The sequence below is a fragment of the Convolutriloba macropyga genome, chromosome 2 (genome assembly GCF_964194025.1).
Source record: "Convolutriloba macropyga chromosome 2, txConMacr16.3, whole genome shotgun sequence".
NCBI lineage: Eukaryota > Metazoa > Xenacoelomorpha > Acoela > Convolutidae > Convolutriloba > Convolutriloba macropyga.
The window spans coordinates 66,704,851-66,722,558 of NC_134469.1; the positions used below are offsets into that span (position 1 = coordinate 66,704,851).

At 34.1% G+C, this 17,708-nt stretch overlaps 2 protein-coding genes across 4 annotated transcripts in view; both read right to left on the reverse strand.

Annotated features, from left to right (window-relative positions):
- Positions 1–17,708, reverse strand: part of LOC142334629 (uncharacterized) — a 418,890-nt gene that overhangs the window by 342,802 nt on the left and 58,380 nt on the right. The window lies entirely within an intron of this gene.
- The window catches only part of LOC142334628 (nucleolysin TIAR-like), a 210,302-nt gene that overhangs the window by 14,837 nt on the left and 177,757 nt on the right, over positions 1–17,708 (reverse strand). The window contains exons 3-9 of one of the 2 annotated variants that reach the window (XM_075382819.1): positions 13,128–13,224; positions 12,056–12,148; positions 5,709–5,754; positions 5,315–5,402; positions 5,169–5,244; positions 2,480–2,805; positions 2,203–2,305 (exon numbers count right to left, since the gene is read on the reverse strand). In XM_075382819.1, coding sequence (XP_075238934.1) covers positions 2,203–2,305; positions 2,480–2,805; positions 5,169–5,244; positions 5,315–5,402; positions 5,709–5,754; positions 12,056–12,148; positions 13,128–13,224 — 829 coding nt within the window. Of the gene's footprint in view, positions 1–2,202; positions 2,306–2,479; positions 2,806–5,168; positions 5,245–5,314; positions 5,403–5,708; positions 5,755–12,055; positions 12,149–12,565; positions 12,753–13,127; positions 13,225–17,708 lie in introns of those variants that run through there. The other variant, XM_075382821.1, reaches the window with a different exon arrangement.

The window sequence follows — 17,708 nt, forward strand, 5'->3', positions numbered from 1 at the left end:
TGAAATTGCATGAACGAATGAACAAAAAGTGGCTGTGACGTCATATGGTCGTAACAAAAATCATGACGAAATAAAAAAAAAACCAAGAGAAGGCCAATAATAGCCCCAGCTATCGCTGTGCGGCGATTAACAAGAAGAACACATACTTCTTCCTTGTTGTACATATGCTAGAAATAAAGTACTAAAGTAATAGAAAAGACATAAGAAACCTAATAATAATTTTCAAAGGCAAAAAATCGTTTAAAAACATTACCGAGGCCGGAAGAAAATTCTAAAAATTTGTAATAATATTTGAAATTTTGGAAAAAGCTTTCCAGCAATTTCTCAGTACTGCCTTATGTTTAATGAAATCAATTGCAAACCAATGAAATGAGTAAAAATAAGAGAAGGCTGAAATCATTCATTATTTTAACAACTGAAAAAAGCAATAAAACCAATATAAATGTAGGTTCCAGCACAAGCTAAACTGATACAAACAAGATTGTGAGGAATAAGGAAACAATGTAAGGAACACAGTAACAGACTAATTCTTGATTTTTGAAAGTTGAAAGTCAAAAAATCAAGGAAAACGAATACATTTCATTGTTCAGCATTTGAGATATAGAAAAGAGAACGAGTCATCCGAGACAAAGATACATCCTCCTAAACAGAAAAAAAAGAAAAATCAGACTTTAGGCAAACGAAACATTGAAACATTTGGCAAAAAGAATTTTTAAGAGTGCATTAATGAAAAAATTCATTAACTGTTTTTTAAAAACTTAACGCTAAAAAATTATTCAAATTTTATTGAAACGGAATTAAAGTCCCTCATGTTGCACAAAAAGACTATTTCTAGTAATAAAAACCAAAAAACAGACAAAAAGATGTAATTTTAAAACCATGTAATTTCTAGTAATTTTAAAACCAAAAAACAGACACACAAAAACTTCCCAAAAAAGTTGGAGAAAGACTACCAAATTCGGATTAGCAAATGTACAATTTTAAAAAACAAAATAACATTGAAGTAAAAAGAGGGGTTGAGTATATGAATCATCGAAGGCAAGTTGTCCTATTAACTGATTTTTGACAAAAAGACGGCAGATAGATCCAAAAACGAAGAAATTAATAGAAAAAGGGCAAAAATTAACAGAAAAAACCAAGAAATATGTGTCAATTTTGAACTTGAAATGCATTTTCAGGTTCTGCGAATCACTGTGGTATCAATTTCCGGTTTACATTTCAATAAAGCATTGAAAAAAAATCAGTCCTACAAAAACCAAATTACAAGCAAAACAACTGGGCCACTTAGACGAAAAAACGGCTAAAAACGGTTATCTACATGTGCCCTTCAGTAAAAAACCACTTTTCAAAATCAAAAAGTAATTCACTAAACGCAGCGCATGATCAGAAAACTTCTCTCGCTGAGAAAAAATAAGTTCACACGGCAATTTTTCTCACTTTCGCTTTTAGGTCAAAACGGCGCCTGAACGAATAGTACTTCCGGTAAAAAAAAAAACCTGAAGAAAACCAATACTCCTCTTCGAGTCAAAAAAAAACCAAGAGCACCGCAATATAGCTCCGCTCAGCTTACAGCTTCGCAGCTACATAATAATACCCAAAAAACATGCTGAATAGAATGGCCAACTCTCAAAACTTTAGACAATTATGGCAGAAGTTGCAATTCCACTAACGGCAAAATGATACTAACGTTAGCTACTTCAACTTCAACGTAAGCTAATCAGTGTCTGAAACGAGGAAGTTAAAGAAACATTAAATCAAAGTCTTAAGTCTCAAAAATCAAAAAGATGTCACTTAATCCTTCTAGTGCGACCAAAAACGTTTGTAAACACGGAAATGAATAATAATAGTCTGTCTTTTCTTCTACAGCTGCAATCAAAGTTAAAATATCTGGCCAGAATAAACAGCACTTGGAAAAATTAAACTTTTTATTATAAGACGTGTGGTAATTTGAGAAAAAAAATGAGTAATAAGTGAGATATTGCATGCACACAAGAATAAGTTTAGACTCAATAAAAAGCGAAATACACGAACCAAAAACTAAGAATTTTTCGGAAATCTGTTTCTCTGAAATCAAAGCTTGCATATTTGATGACAAAGATCCGCAAAAAAAAACAATATTTTTTCACACCATTTCGCTGACCCGTAGTGGATCCATCTTACAATGTTATGCAAAAATTCTGTTATCTAAAGGTGCATTCTTACCCTGGTGTTCTCTCGCCCCCAGTTGCATTTGACCCTGATATTGTCAACTTTGGCTCCATTGGCATGTGCAATAGCTTTAGTCGCGCTGTCATGGTCATAGTATCTAATCAAAACACGATTTCAGAATTTTATCAGAAACAAAGTCAGATGATCCTGTAATTTGGTAAATTAAAATACTGATTTTTGTTATTTCTAATGAACGTTTCCACTCAGTGTAACTGTAGTTAGAATGAGTAACTAGTTAGGCTCTAAAACAGTAGCTTAATATACAACTTACATTACAAACGCGTATCCCTTTTGAGGGAACATGTTGATGGTCTGAATTTGTCCATGGGTCTCAAACATGTTGCGCAGAGACTCCTCCGAAATGGCGGATGTGACGTTGCCAACGTACACCGTAGTATTACTCTCGGAAGCTTGTTTTGCAATGGCCCTATAATTTTGCGCCTTGTTCGCTCGGTCTCCTCCACCTCCACTCTCGTGATCACCACTGCTGCCGCCCCCACCCCCACCGTGAGCTGGTTTCCTGGCCGCCCAGTTGATCCGGATGGCTCTGCTACCCACCATAGTTCCATTCAGTTGGTCTTTTGCGCGTTCGGCGTCCTATAACAGACTCCACTTGAATCAAACAACTGCGCAACAATCATCAATCACCATAAATGTCCATCATTCGTCTAAATCAGTTCGCTGGAAAAACAACCTCAGAACGGAGCAAAAACGTAGATGTCGCTTGTCAACAAAAAATTCAAGAACTTTTGCGGACTTCGAAACGATTTACAATACGCTAATTTATTGCTAATTCGATGATGATTCGATGCAGGGATTTATCAGTTGAATTGCTCTATTTTAATTGTATTCCTTACGTTGGGCACATTCATTTCAGGTACAATCAGCTCTCAAATCCAGTTCAACAATCTGGAGCTATTCAAGAAAAATGTATGAACATCGGTAAGCGCAGGAAAACATTGAAGAACAAGGATATCATAATTCAAAACTTTCAACGCGAAATTCAAATATATTTTACAGAAACCCTGACATGTAAACAATTCGTTTTTAATTAAATAAAGTTTTGTGTAATTCTATGCATGTGTTAATGTACGTAAAATTACGGTTAAAACTCTTCATTGATGCTCATCAATGAAACAACCAACTGATCAATTCAAATTAGACAAATCAAGCAGTGAACATGCGCGAGGAGTACTAATCTTCGAAACGGAAAAGAATCTGAAAAATGAACAGCACTGTGATCGAAACCTCTAAATTTCAGTGTACACAATGAATTTCAAATTACCAACAATTTCGGTGCACTTTTTACACTAGAGAATATTTGAAACAACTTCAGCTCACTGCCCTCGGGCTTTATCAGATTATCCTTTTTCGACAAAAAGTCAAAACTAATAAACCGATTAAACCGAAAGCAATTAATTAATGCGAACACAATAGTACTTATGTAATATCGAGGCTAGCTCTGATTGCAAAACAACCGAAACGCAGTTAATCATATGTAACTTGTGCTTCAGTAAGCAAGTGAATATACATTTTAATTTCAGTAATCGAAAACCAGAAGTCATCATCTGAATGACAAAAATAACCAAAAATGACCAGTTTTAGCTTGATGTCCTCTTAACTTTCACCGTAATTATCAAGTGGAGGTGCCAAAATTCTGAAAAACCCACAGCAACAAATGGAATCAAAATAGAAAAATGCTGTGACTGCAATTTTCTGCTTATAAAGGTACAAAAAAACATACAAAAAAAAACAAATTCCAAAGTAAACAGTTAGAACATTTACCAACCTCAAGCAACGATGACTAACAATCAACAATTCTGAAAGATGGAATACAAAAATTACACAAGAAAATTCTTCCCAATCTCCCTCTATACATTTTCTCAGGAGCAGGATACTAAAATCGGTAAACTCGCAATGTTAACAGTCCCGAGCTGCGAACTAATAACATTTCAAGAAACATCCTAAACAGATAAAAATTCTAAAAAAACGAACAAAATGTTTCAGAAAACGATATCCGCTTAAAAGTCTACATCAACAATTTAACTTAAAATTGCTCCAATCATCAGACCAGCAATTGAATTTGTACCCAGTTATTCTGAGATTCACAAAAACCAACGAAAAATATAACTCACATAAATTTTAAGTAAACTGGAGACTAATTAGAAACCCAGGCAATTTTTCACAATTTGTCTTCAACACCTAAGCACCCAGAACTCAGGAAGCGAAAACAAAAGCCATTTTCGAAGTGATTTATCAAGTCACATACACCCTATTTTTGATTTCGGATTCGACACTCTGTCCATTTTGATACTCACACAGTGACAACTGCTGTTAAAAGCGCCTTGAGCAGCATGAGCGAAGAATGAAACTAGCCTAAAAAATTCTGAGAAAATTGTCCAAATAGCGAAAACAACTTTAATGAAGTAGAAAAATGTAGCAGAGCAACAATATCCGGCTCAGATTATAACGGCGGCTTTTAAAAGAAAATCAGTCGCTATCTCTCATGCGTGTTAAGTTTGTTAAGTTAAGGTAGCCGAAAACATCAGAACAAGAATCATGAGAAAATATGCTTGAAAGCGATCCTACTTCAATGCAAACTTAAATCATTGGCCTAAATTTGCTAAAACGAGTAACGTCAAAGCACTAGGCTATAATGTTGCCAACTGGAAAAATTACGGTACGCAAAATTAGATTGAAAAAAACTGACAAAATTCCACCTGTGAATAAATTTGCTCGCTCTACATTTCTTTCACATCGTTTTTTTCCATGCCTCTAAAAATGTGGCATAAAAAAATATTTCTCTTAACTCTATCCTTAATTGTGTTCCGAAGGTTAATCTGATTACTTCGTTTTCACGTGAGATATTTTCTTGTATCAAATACACTCCAATAAAATTATCGAAAACAAAAAGAGGCTGATTGTTCTATTATTGTTAAAGCGATCTAATTAATTTCTACCTTTTTGTTGATGAATGAGACAAATCCATATCCTTTTGATTTGTTAGTTGCGCTGTCACGGATCACCTTTGCGTCTCTAAAAACAAATGGTTCTCGTTATGTCGGTAGCTTCATTTATCTCTGCAGTACCAATAACAGCTGCTTACGAAACATCACCACATTTGCAGAAGAGCTTGTTCAAATCATCATTCGACACCTCAGGACTCAGATCTCCCACAAATATATGGTAATGATCTAAAAGAAAAGAAATACATATTCTAAGCAGATTGGGCTAGAACAGATTAGACAATGTCAATTTTCAGCAAGATGTCGATTTAGCTTCGACATCGTAACTAACCATTTACACCACCTCTAAATTGCCACTAAGGTCTTAAAAACTAGCTTTCGCAATATTGGTGACCTTTAAAAATCCGATTTATTAGAACATTTTATATCAAAAGATATTTACGTGGAAGGGCACATGAGGGCGATTTACAATGGCTGGATTCAGAGTTCAATTATGTAAAAATCAACCTTTTCATAAATGAATCATTTCCTTACTTGATGTATCTTTGCGTGGCTGTGTTTTCCAGTTGATCTTTATTACCTAAACATAAGACACATCAAGCAAATACCATTTAATGTCAAATTGAAAGATAATTTGCAACTGTTTCCTTTTCTTTAAAGAACAAGACGGCTCGCACGAGTCTGCGTAGCACCGAATGTTCCAACACACCTCTCAAAATCGCAGAAAAAACTTTTAAATTCTGCCAGAGAAACCGTTGGGAGCATCCGAAAGCAAATTATATGCATTGGAGAAAATTACTTGTACTGCTTGAACCAAGAAATATGCCATCTTTTTGCAAAAGAAGGAACTCTAGAATGATAAGTGTAGTATAATCTGAGACACAGCACACACACACACACAGCACACATTAAACAAACAAACAAACACGAACACACAAATAACCAACACCCAACACCTAAGGAAATATTTTTTAATTTTGTTTTCTGATATTTGTCACTGCTGAAGGTTCGTCAATGTTTATTAAGGCCTTCTTTGTTTTTTCGATACATTAGGCGCGGACCTTTTGAGGCAAATGTATCGGTAGCTGTAATTTTGACACTAACCGTTGAAATGTAACATTTTCAAGGTTTTAGAAACTTTTTTAGTTTTGATTATTTATGAGCTCAATAGGGACAATTAAACTTTCAAAATCTCGCATAAGTGTTGTCAGCGAGAATTAAAAACAGAGTTTTGGTATTGAAAACATTTGAAGCTGCAATTTGAAGCAAATACTAAGCGAATTTCTAATTTTTCTTGCTGACAGTTTTTGCACTCTTTCTGTTTGTCTCCATCATTTGAATGCACTGTCTCTCTCACACTAGCTAACCCTTTCTCCCTCTCTTGAACACATACCACACACACACATAAGAAAGCGCACACCAAAAAATACACCAAAAAGCGCGTTCACATACAAACAAATACAAACTCACCATCAAAAAAACTTTCCAAAATTTTCTTTTTGGCATCTAATCACACAAAACCCTTTATACATGACTGGCTGATTTTTTCTGGAAAGTTTGAACTAACAAACCGTGAACTTAGATTTGAACTTCTTTAGGCAATTGTATCGGAAAAAGTGGCAGTAAAATTTGAAATTCACTTTTTGAAGGTTTTGAAAATCTTATCATTCTTTATGTTTCATGAGCATAAGAGGACAACTAATTTTACAAAAACTAGCAGATATGTTGTCAACGAGGTTTAGAAACATAACGGCTTAAATCCGCATTCTGTAGCAAATTTTTAATCTTTCATGATTTCTGCTAGTTTTTGCTTTCTTTCTGTCTTTGTGTCTAACAATTGACGAAACATTTCTCTCACACTAACTCTCTTTCTCTCTCTATTACACATAAATCACTTCCACAGAGAGTTAAAAAACGCACAACTATACATACAACCACACATGTACGCACGCACACAAACGCAAATACAAAAAAGACACCCAAAAAAGTAAAACTTTCTTTTTGGCGTTTGTTATTTACACAATGTTCGTCACCATTCATTTGAGTCTTGATTGTTGTTTTTTCTCTGAGAAACAAGGCGTGGGCTTCTTACTGCATTTGTATCGGTAAAATTGACACTAAAATAGGAACTTGAATTAATTCGAAACATTTTGTTATTTTTGAGGTTTCATAAGCATAATCCGCCCATTCGCTTCTTTTAAAAAAATACGCAGTGTTAAAAACCAGATATAATAAACAAAATTTGGTTCTCAATATATTTAAAACCGCAATATCCCGCAAAAATTTCCAACTTAAATTAATTTCTAACTTTTTAATACTTTTGACAGTTTTTGCTCACTGCCTCCAGTTGTTTATAACATGAAGAGGAACGTTGAGAGCTGTTCGTAAAGCGTCTTACTTAGTAGTTCTAAGAAACATTGGTTATCAGTTAACTTAACGTTTTGGCCTTTTCTATCTTTAAGTCAGAGCATTCTTGAAATAGGAAAATTTGAAAATTTTCATGAGAACTGAAAAAAGACAATAAATCTTTTCCTTTCAAAAGAAATTTCTCTTTTTCATATGACGATTTTCCGCAATCAATAAAAAATTTAGTTTTACAATATACAGAAACGCCCAAAGCTGGAAAAGATCAGTTCGAAGAGGAATTTCAGAAAACAAAGAAGTGAACAATAAATCTCTCATTTTCAAAAAAATGTGAACATTCACTAAATTTTTTAACTTGACTACCCAAAAAATATCTAACTTTTCAATTCATTTGTACTTTGTTATACTGGAGAACATTGGTTCGAATTATCCGCTGTGACATTATAAAGAATACAAATCAAAACGATAAATAAGATTTCCTTCTTTTGAATAATGAATTTGATTGATTTGATGTTCGTTTCATGATACTGTTTTTTTAAACGTTTCTAAGGTCTTGAAAATGGTCAAACAGTTAATTGTGATTAAATAAAAACTTTTTAATATTACAACTCTAGAAATGGGAAAAGAATAAGCTTTAAGTATTACATTTTCAAAATTGATTCTTTTCTATTTTGAAAGCTCTAAATTGCCTGAAGTCTTCCATTTCCCAAAAATTTTTCATACAGCGAAAAAAATGCTTCGTACAATAGTTTTTAACAGACAGAAAAATCAATTTTTCTTTCAAAAATTCCAGAGTTCCCGCTTTTTTATCAAATTTTTTAATAATTTTCTATAAAATGAAAATTAGACCCTGAAGGCTACCAGATGGTGTTTCATTTTTCTCTACGATGCGTAAACAAAAAGGAAAATTTGAAAAAGCCGGCCTCACTTGAAAAACGTTGGAACATAAAAAGAAGCTAAAGTATTGGATTCTAAAACTTGTCAACGGAGTGCGTATAAATCGCGCGTCCCATCTTTTGTTTAAATGTTTTTAAAATGCAACACAAATGCATAGGTGCTACAAACTTTCTTTTTCTCAGCCAAAACTTCTTTTGGTTAACGTATTGTAGAAAAGCAACAAGCTTTCTTTCTCATCGATTAATATTTTTTTATTAACTTCAAGCATTGACGAAGGGAAACATCTTTAATATCAAGTTATAAGAGAAAAATTCAAACGGAAATGAGCAAAAAAGGAAATCGCCGTGTTATCATTTTTCCCCAAAAACTGGCAGAAGTTAAAAGCGATTGTAAAGTAGTTTGATTTCACTAACTAAGGCTAGATAAAAAGTTCAAAATCAAATCTAAATGAAACGAGGAAAATGTGCCTCCAATCTTTCAAAAAAATTAAAAGAGAATTCAGCATCTTGTCAAATTAAAAAGCCAAAACGAAGTGTAGGATATTAGGCCGAAACTCTATTAGGCGAAAGAAAACTTTGTAGCCTTAAGGCGACATTTCAGAACTAAAGTTTCAAGAAAAATAGGCAAATACCAATTAAAACACACCCATCAGATTGCCGGAAAATAGATGCCGTTGATTCGCATAACCAACATTGGGATTGAAAGAAAAAAACTAATAAAAAAACAATTTTTGCACAAACAATTTTTAAAAGCGAGCTATTTTGATGTTATTTTGGAGCTGAGCATACTCATGTTTCGTAGTGAGACAACATAGGGGCTAGTATCAATATCAATAAGCATTAGAGATGGTAACTAAGAACAAAGATTGACTAAAGAGCATCTAAAATTAGGCTTTATGGGTTTATCCCGTTTCTATTTCTGATTTCGTTTTCTGAAACTGATATGCTTTGCTGAGCAACTGCTGCTTAAAAGCACATTGAGCAGAATGAAAGATGAATAAAACTAGTCCAGAGAACTCAAAAATATTTCACGAGAAATGTTGAACAAGCTGTGCACTAAGGTAAAGCGAATCAATTTTAGTACGACAAAGTATATTAAAAAACAAAGCAGGACAAATCCTGACGAACAATTCAAAGAAATTTTATTGACTAAACAATAAACTAGATCTAGAACTGACTACGAGTGAATTGGGAAAACCGTTTCTAAAAAATCAGATATAAATTTTTAAAAAACCAGAAAATCAATGTCAAAATGCCGCATGTGATCAAAACAAAAACACTAGCGAGAAATTGAAATTCAGTTCAAACAAAAAACTAGGCCTAGAATGAATTATGAATGGATTGGGAAAACCATTTAGAAAATAATCCAATTCAAAAAATTGAAAAAACTTTAAAAATCAAAGTGAAATGCCGCATGTGAATAAAAACCACGAGCGAGAAAGCGAATTTTTGTTCAAACACCGTTTTCTCACTCTACTTTAAAATTAGAGCTCAAAATTTCACGCCGCAAAACCACTCGCTTTTTCGCTCCACTTCGTTTCGGCATGACCAAAATCACTACTCCAATTTGACTTCAAAAATTATGAAACTGTGTGAACAGATCTTTAAAAAAAAAGACAGCGCCCCAATACAATTCAAAATCTTTGAATTCTAAAAGTAGGAGCGCTATAATAGCCCACTGAGAAGCTGAGGCGGCAATTTAACACCTAAAGGAGGTACTTTTACCTGGTATTTCCAAGTTCTGTTTGTGAAAAGTTGAGAAAAACTGCAAATAAATGAATGACTTCTACGGATTTGCAAGACAAGTCTTATTTTCTCTTCAAAGTCAGAAGAAAACTGTCAATAGATGGCTATTTTTAATTCTTTCAAGAATGAAAAGGAACGGAAACATTTCGATGCTGTCTATTGAACTTACTACAGACACTCCAATCTGCACCGTAAAATCGGTTAAGTTATGAAGCTTCTAGAGGAAAGAACAACAGAAAACAAGATAATAGATGCCTAAGTTCGAGAGCTGCAGATCTATTAATGTAAAGGTATAGCACATTGAGCTTTTAATTAACAACTACGAGTCTCAAATCTCGAACTGTAACTTGCCCGGTAATTTCGATAACATAGACCATCTTGACATGCAATGACACCGAACGTCGTTATATAAGCTCAACGGCAGATAAAAACGAGAGAAATCGGATATTAATTTTTCCAGAGTTCCAATTTGGCAAAGCGTTTCATACCATCAAAAAGTGCATAATTGAGACAAGATAATTTTCACTCCTTTAACCAAAATTAAGAGGAACTGGGCATGGGATCATCAGACTGATTCAGAGAATAAATTACTCAACTGCGAATTTTGAAAAAATATATACTTTTGTGTCTGTGAAACAACGACTTTTGCATCATAAGGCTTCATTTTCAATTCATCGGTCTTAGTGCTTTGACATGCAATTCCTGAGATATCCAAAATGAAGTTGAGCAAAAGCTTGATTGACAAGGTTACGGCAGTTTCTCTAAATTGTTAGATAATTGAACACGTCTTTTGGAGCGAAAATGGAGTCAAAGTACCCGTTAAGAAACATAAACCGACTGACGTCGGACGAATTGCTCTTGAACGACAGGCGGGGCAATTTAATTTAGAAGGGGTGTTGCTTAGTAGTTTTTATGGGTGCAACAATCGCGACCCCAGAGGTCTTCGAACCTTCAACTTCCAGGATACCAGTCTGACATCATCGCGACTACGCTATATCATCTTTGTACTTTTGACGCTAAAAATCTCTCTCATGTTAGTAACGACCTTTCTTCGGATTGAAAAAATTATGAGCACGCACAAATTCAGAAAACAAGCGTGAAAAATCACTTGAGAGAAGAATGCTCTAGAACAAAAAAGCAAAAACGGTCAAGCAAAAATTTTGCATAAAACGACACTCGCGTTTACAATAAGTTCCTCAGACTTGGTCAAGAACAATTATAAGCATCAACTATTGCTAAACTTCAAAATTCAGTTTGCTGGCAAAAATGAACGTTAAATGAACGTTAAATTTTTGTTATTTCGGAAAACAATGACAAAAATTATGTACAGTAGACTTAAATTGTTACTCTGCAGAGTAGATCACATGCTACCTGAGCTTAAAGATTTGTTCAAGTTGATCCTCCTTTGGAGGACAAATTTTTTGCCCGTCCGATGCGTTATTTTTGCAGTCTTAGTCTTTTTCGAGTCATCATTCATTTTTTCACATATCATCTTCAACATTTAAAACGTATTGATATTTTGAGACAAGAACTACGAGGTTTACTCTATGCTTCAAAACTTATTTTTCCAAGACAAGACCTATTTTCTTAATTTGAAATGCAATTTAAACTTGTTCTTTGCCGGCAAAAACTTTTCGGGAGGCAAAACTCTGCTTTCAGAATAACCGACTTTCATCGTCTCGTGAAGAGGTATGTTGTGCAACATTCTGTAACTCATACAGACTGACTGGTTCCTTCTTGTGCGGTTATACGGCAATGGGTGCAGACACAGGGAACATTTTCTTGCAATAATTCCTTACATAGGTTGATGAAAACAACTTTTGTTTATTGTGGTAGGCTGAATAAAACAGTTTAGTGATTTCAATTAGTTATTACCGATCCATGAATCTCGCGTTCATTCATAAAGCTCTTTACTGCAGCTGCCTGGGAATTGTCCGTGAACTCCACAAATGCATATTTCATCACACCCTACAAAATCATCACAGTAAATAGGATCACTTCAGATAAGTATCAATAAAAGTTTAATACAGCATCAAGAAACCGGATACCTCAACCACACAACAAAGTTGCAAAGAACAAAGTGTTTTGAAAAGAAACAAAGGCCGACAACTAACAAGGTCAGCAAAAAAACCGTAGAAAGTGAAAAAATCCAACTGTAGGCTGCATTTTAAATGACATCGGCTAAAATAACAAAATAAAAGCGCAACTTCAAAACCAGTCGCTCTTCTTGTTGAATGCAGAATAACTCCTCGTCGCTGAGCTCGTCGATTTCCGCCCGTAATGAATCATGAGAAATTTGGAAAAAGTAAAAGTGGAAAAGAAAGGTAGTAAAAAAGACTTCAGCTCTGCACGGAAACTGCAGGCCTGCATTGAAATTTTAGATACCATCCGAAGCAGCAGCCGAGTGGGCCCCGACCCAACTTTCCAATTGATTCTTGACATGGCACGACTACTATTTTGTCCCCTTGGGGTAGTAGGTAACTGCTGACTTGGACTCGACTGCCTGCAACAAGTAGAGGACATTTGATCCTCCTAGCAAGAGGTCCGATCCAATAGCACTCACTCTATTCAACCCTGCAATAACGCACATTTCTTTTCTTTCTCATTTGCCAATTAGAGGCCATTTGCCAGTCAGAAGCAAAGCACAAGAGACAAAAAGAAACGGATCGCCACCAGCACTTACCCAAATAACGCATACGATATGCCAGATCGAAGCTCCCTTAACTGTTTTTTTTTTCATTTCTATAATTACATGTGCTTTTAGCAGTAGCCATCAAAGTTTCAAAAATCTTTGTAGTGTCGAAAATCGCCTCATTTTTATCGCAACCATCTCCAATTCGGTAAGACTCTAGTTGACCACAACATCAATCAATTGTAATAAATAATTTTGAACAAATCTGCAAATCAAAAACAATGCGAGACAGCAAAATGAACTATAATGACTCACATCTGGAATCATTTTGCATCTGACGACACTGCCGACTTTGGAGAAAATGGTCATCAACAGCTGTTCGTCAACAGTGGGAGGCAAGTTTCCAACATACCTAAATACAATGGTCTCACTTAACGAACATTGAAACAACCAAAAATATCCGACGAATAGCTCTTAGGCGACTGGATTACATCAAAATTTATCATCACGATAAGCTTATCTGGTTTTTCAATTTTTTTTAAAAAAAAATAACACTAGCCAAGTTAAGCAAATATTATTTTATAATTTTGTAATGCTTTGACAGTTAATATTTTTCTGTCGATCCAACCGTTGATATGGCACGATGAGGCTTTGAAGATCAGACAAGTTCAACAAATACATGGTTTATCAAAATTTTTACAAAAGCAGTCTTTTCGTGTTACTTCCACTTTACTTATCCAAGATCTAATGAGTCCCCATTTCATGATTCTTTCATTCGCAGCGAGCTCCTTTTCGATTTAATACCATAAATATTCCCACCCCTCCTAAGGGGTTGAGGAACTATATACTCAAATGGGTTTTTTTTCAGTCAATTTTAAACATTAAAAAGCCCATCCAGCGTATAATAAGGAATTATAAAGATTTTTTACGAATTTCGTTTTCTAGAGCGAGTTATCGATGTTTAAAATTTTGTGAATATTGAAATTGATTTGCAAAGCGTTCCACTTCCGCTTCCATTGAGAGTGCTCTGGAATTAAAGTTTTGCCGTTTTTTGTTAACTTTTTCCGATGGTTATAAAAAAACGCAGCAAATATTTTGGATTTTTCACTAACAAATTAGCTATATCTATAATACTCGAAACAATTGAGTGTTTTTAATGGACGAACAACAATAGCGAGGCTAGTTTTGGTTCAATCTTGGACTGTCATAATCCAAAGAAATTCCGGTTGTAATCAGTCGCTTTTTTTTGAAAAAACTCCATTTTTTATGTTAATTAAAGAACAGAACAATTCACATCAAAGCTCACTAGTGAGAGGTCCAATTTGCTTCCTAAGCAGTTCCAAATGAATGTATCTAGTTTTTTACTCAAAAGCAAAGGACTTTTTGAATTTTGCCACTATTTTTCTCTAAATTTGGTCAACTTTCACCTTAGTGTAAGAAACGAAAGAATGCCTTTTCCTTCTACTGAATCAAAATTAAAATTTTATAATGGTTTTACGCGTTAAGTTATTGTTTTTTAGCTTTGATACTTCCAGATTTCAATTTTTTTAATGCCTCTTCTCGTTTTTTTCACATTATCACAGTATTGACAGTTCACATAAAACATTACTTCAAGAAAGTCACAATTGAACATATCAGACTCTTTGAAGACACAGATTTTATGTTCAACGGCTTCGTCACAACTTTCTCGAATAATTTAATTGAGTTTTTTTCACTTGAATTTAACTGTCGTTTTCACTTTGTCCTTTAGTCGTATAAAGTTTCCTAGAGAATGACAGTTTTAATTGGCTTTTTATGGAAGATTATATGAGCCTAAATTCTGATTTGTTTTTAACTGATGGCTTTCATGAATTTGAACAGTTTCAAAAATACACATATTTGCATTTTTGTTCTTTTTTGTGCGTATTTTTTACCTAGTCTTGTTAAATACAGGCCACGATCGACATCATTGGCTTCAAGAGATAACGCAAGCGTACAAAATGTAAAGATTTTAAAGAATTCGTTATGACTTTACTCGCTTCGACACATTTTTCGCAATATTAATAAATTAATTTTCGATTTTTTTCTATATTTGACGTTGTTTTCGTAAACGAAAGAAATACCCTGAATATTTTGAAGTCTCAACGGCTTCCTCTGAATAAACGAACGAACCTAAATAACTTTTTCAATCTGTAGCTAATGCTTTCATGACTTCAAAAACAATTGTTTTCGAAAAACACAAAAGTACTCAAAAATTTTACCCATTTTTCTGTTAATTTTTGTCAACTTTTCACCTAGTCTCATTAATGAGAGGTCCCATAACACATTATTGAAATTCGAGGAAAGCTCAAACCAACATATTTTTAGGGGCAAAATATGGCTTGACGGCTTCGACAGCGTTTTCTCGCAAGTTTTAATTGAGTTTTTGTGTGTTGTCTCTATTTGTTCTTTTTGTAACCGCAATAAAAAGTTGTCAATATAGGCATAAGTGATAAAAAAAATATTAGGATAATTTCGATTGATATCTAATGATTTTCATTACTTTGAAAAAAAAACTGTTTAAAAAGTATACGCGCTTTTATTAACTTTGCTGATTCCGTTCTGTTTTGTCTAATTGTAATCAACCCTTATTATGGACTGGTCCCACATCTTTTTTTAGTAAAGTAAAAGTTAATTTGATAAGTTTCAGTTTTATCTGACGCTAACTGAACTTCGTTATTAATTTTTTCAATGGGCAAAGTTTTGGATGTTATTGATGTTTGTTGTTGTTATTGTTTGATTTTGTTGATCGTTTTATCTCGCTTTCTTAATGGCAGATCTCATCAATCTAAAGCGGCTTTTTGTACTCCACGGAAGTATTTGCGTTAGAGGCGATTTAGTTATTCATATGCCAATTTTCTGATAAATAGTTGAATTTTTGGGTTTTTCAAACTTTCCTCGTGTGGTAGACAATTATGCCAAAAATGTGAATGAGCGGGGTCGAAACTTAATGGGCCGAGCCTCCTCGTTGAGAACAAAATTCCATTAGTTGTAACCTTACACCAATTAGGAATCAGAATTTGATCCGTGGAGTACAAAAAGCCGCTTTAGATTGATGAGATCTCATCAATCTAAAGCGGCTTTTTGTACTCCACGGAAGTATTTGCGTTAGAGGCGATTTAGTTATTCATATGCCAATTTTCTGATAAATAGTTGAATTTTTGGGTTTTTCAAACTTTCCTCGTGTGGTAGACAATTATGCCAAAAATGTGAATGAGCGGGGTCGAAACTTAATGGGCCGAGCCTCCTCGTTGAGAACAAAATTCCATTAGTTGTAACCTTACACCAATTAGGAATCAGAATTTGATCCGTGGAGTACAAAAAGCCGCTTTAGATTGATGAGATCTCATCAATCTAAAGCGGCTTTTTGTACTCCACGGAAGTATTTGCGTTAGAGGCGATTTAGTTATTCATACGCCAATTTTCTGATAAATAGTTGAATTTTTGGGTTTTTCAAACTTTCCTCGTGTGGTAGACAATTATGCCAAAAATGTGAATGAGCGGGGTCGAAACTTAATGGGCCGAGCCTCCTCGTTGAGAACAAAATTCCATTAGTTGTAACCTTACACCAATTAGGAATCAGAATTTGCCTTATCCGCGGAGCAGGTACCGGATCCCAAGGGGACAAGACAAATTGCTCTTAATTGTTCCGACCCAGTCTCTTTAATCAATTAAATCCAATTGGCTTCTTTAATTGGTACAAGTAAAATAACCATTTTTCAATTGACATCGAATGGCTCTGATAACATTAAAAATATAAGTAAAAAATAACAGTGAAATTTTGAACTTCGCATCATTTTAATCTTACTTCTGTCAACTTGCAGCTGTCTCCTCGCTGCTCAATCCTCGTTGTTATTTGAAACAAAATTCAATTTGTGTTAGATTCATTTATAACTAATGGCTTCTTGGTTTTTGTAATACAAGTTTTCGAGAAAAACGTTCTGATTTTTACATGTTTGCACTTACATGAGGTAATCACTTGACAATTTATTACATACATGACAGGTTTTGACGGCTCGCAAATTTATTGGATTTCTTAAATTTTACCAGTATTTGTCCTTTTTGTAGCTGTTCGACATAATCGGGATAAAGAGAGATCTAAATACCTTTCTATAGATTTATAAATGAACTAACTTCATGATTTCAGTTTATAGCTAAAAGTTTTAGTGACACTAAAAAAATAACTTCACAAAATCAAAGGATTTTTTAAACTACCTTTTCTGTTCTTGATTTTGTCATCATGTTACTTAGTCTCAATTTTGACAGGTCTTATCAATCTCCTGCTGAACCATTCAACAATTTTCTAATGGTTATGTAATTTGGTTATATCGTTTACAATGTCTCATAGATTTAATGTTTTCAAAACATCAGTTTTGTAAAACTGTTTGTAAAAATTGTTCATATGTTTTAGTATGTGGTATTGTAGCCTTATGACTTAGTCTCGCTAATAGCAAGCCCAATAAGTTTTCCAAGGAGTTGAAAAGTGATCAATTTTTGGTGTCGAGTTGAAAGCTGATGTTTTATGATTTTCGAATATTGTCTTGCAGAATCAATGAAGTTTTGAAATTTGTAACATCTTATCTTACTTCTGTCAATATTTAGCTAGTATCTGCAAAGAATGATCTTATCATCTTTCTATCGACCTCAAATTCAGTCATTATAATTGCTTCAATTAATGATTTTGTTGGCTTTGATACGAATTTTTCGTTTAAAAGAAGCGATTTCTAGATATCTGCCGATTTTTGAGCTTGGTTTCTTGTTTCCTTGTCATAATATCACTCTTATGGGGAGGTTCGTTTCGCGTTGGAAAGATCAAAATGCGTAACTTTAATTATATAATATTCTCAATGAATTGCTTATGGTTTTATTGGCTGCGAC